General features: G+C 32.4%; 1 protein-coding gene across 1 annotated transcript in view; it reads right to left on the bottom strand.

Moving 5' to 3' along the window:
* Window positions 1–354: 354 nt before the first annotated feature.
* Window positions 355–1,219, bottom strand: part of LOC111716331 (uncharacterized) — a 5,599-nt gene continuing 4,734 nt past the window's right edge. The window contains exon 8 of the mRNA XM_023491769.1: window positions 355–925. Within this exon, the coding sequence (XP_023347537.1) occupies window positions 492–925 (434 nt within the window). The 3' untranslated portion in view covers window positions 355–491. The remainder of the gene's footprint in view (window positions 926–1,219) is intronic.

Genomic DNA, 1,219 nt, shown 5'->3' with positions numbered 1-1,219 from the left:
TTGTGAATAATGAAGAAAAAAATAATAATTGATAAGATTACTTATTTTCGTTGATGGATCAAATTTTATTTTCTCAACCTGTTCCTAAACAAGTAATTAGTTTACTGAAGAATTTTGTTTACATTTTGTCGTCGTTATTTAATAATTTAAAAAAACACAATTCTGAAAACGTATCCACCCAAAAGTGGATTTTGAACGTCAACATTGCGCTCAAACTCTGGATTTACAGATCTTTAAGAAGTTTTATTATCTCAAATGAATCCCAAAGAATTTGTCCACAACACTGCATACTCATTTCAACTACCTTACATAGCCGGTCTGTCCCTTTGATGTAATAAAAATAACAATTATAACCAAGGAAATATTTCATCTTATATTCAGATTGTATAATAGTTTGTACTTATCACATTAAAATTATACAGTTTGTTAACAGTTTAATCCACTAGTCAATTTTTTAGAGAAATGGTACTGTTGTAAATCCTTTCTCCCGTTTAGTATCCAGCCAATGGATCTTCTAAATCTTCCATGATGAAATCTACATCCACTGTTTCTATTTTTACAGAAGGTTTAATCACATCATTTTCTATTTCTTCATCATCCATGTGTTCCAACCCTTCACTATTGGTAGGGTTATCTAAAGGGTTGAGAGTAGCTTTTTCCTCTGTTATATGTCCAAACTCGTCAAAATTTAATCTTTCAGAACTAGTTTCAATTTTGACCAAAGGTTCGAACTCATTATTTGCTTGTGATATGTCTTCTAAAGGTTCTGAGGCATTGTTCCTGATATTTTCGCTTTGTTTGTGTGTTTTTAGCGTTGAAAGTTCAGACGGTACATGTTGGCGCTGAGTACAGGGATTCTGTAAAAGTTGGGGAGGCATTGGCACCACTGTATAGAAGATTTTATGATCTAGGATCTCTGAACTTCCTAAAACATGTATAAACAGTTGTTACAGTGAGAACCAGAAAACTGTGGAATAGGAAGACGACGTTAAAGCAATATTTAGGGATATTTGATGATTTTAAAAGCCAACAATAATTATACTAACTGATTAAATCAGTTATTAAGTCGAAAGGGTCGAGTTACAATGCAGTATTGCTGTGTTTGGACTATTTGAAGTCATAATATGAGGCTAAAAGTCGTCTTTCTATTCCATAGTTTTCTGGTTCTCACAGTGTTAAAATTAAAAGGAGTGCTTGGCAATTTAAAAAAGGGGATTAG

This window comes from Eurytemora carolleeae, unplaced genomic scaffold, assembly GCF_000591075.1.
Source record: "Eurytemora carolleeae unplaced genomic scaffold, Eaff_2.0 scaffold2034, whole genome shotgun sequence".
Lineage (NCBI taxonomy): Eukaryota > Metazoa > Arthropoda > Copepoda > Calanoida > Temoridae > Eurytemora > Eurytemora carolleeae.
The sequence above is the reverse complement of the archived record's forward strand: the minus strand, read 5'-3'. Positions and strand labels throughout refer to the sequence as shown.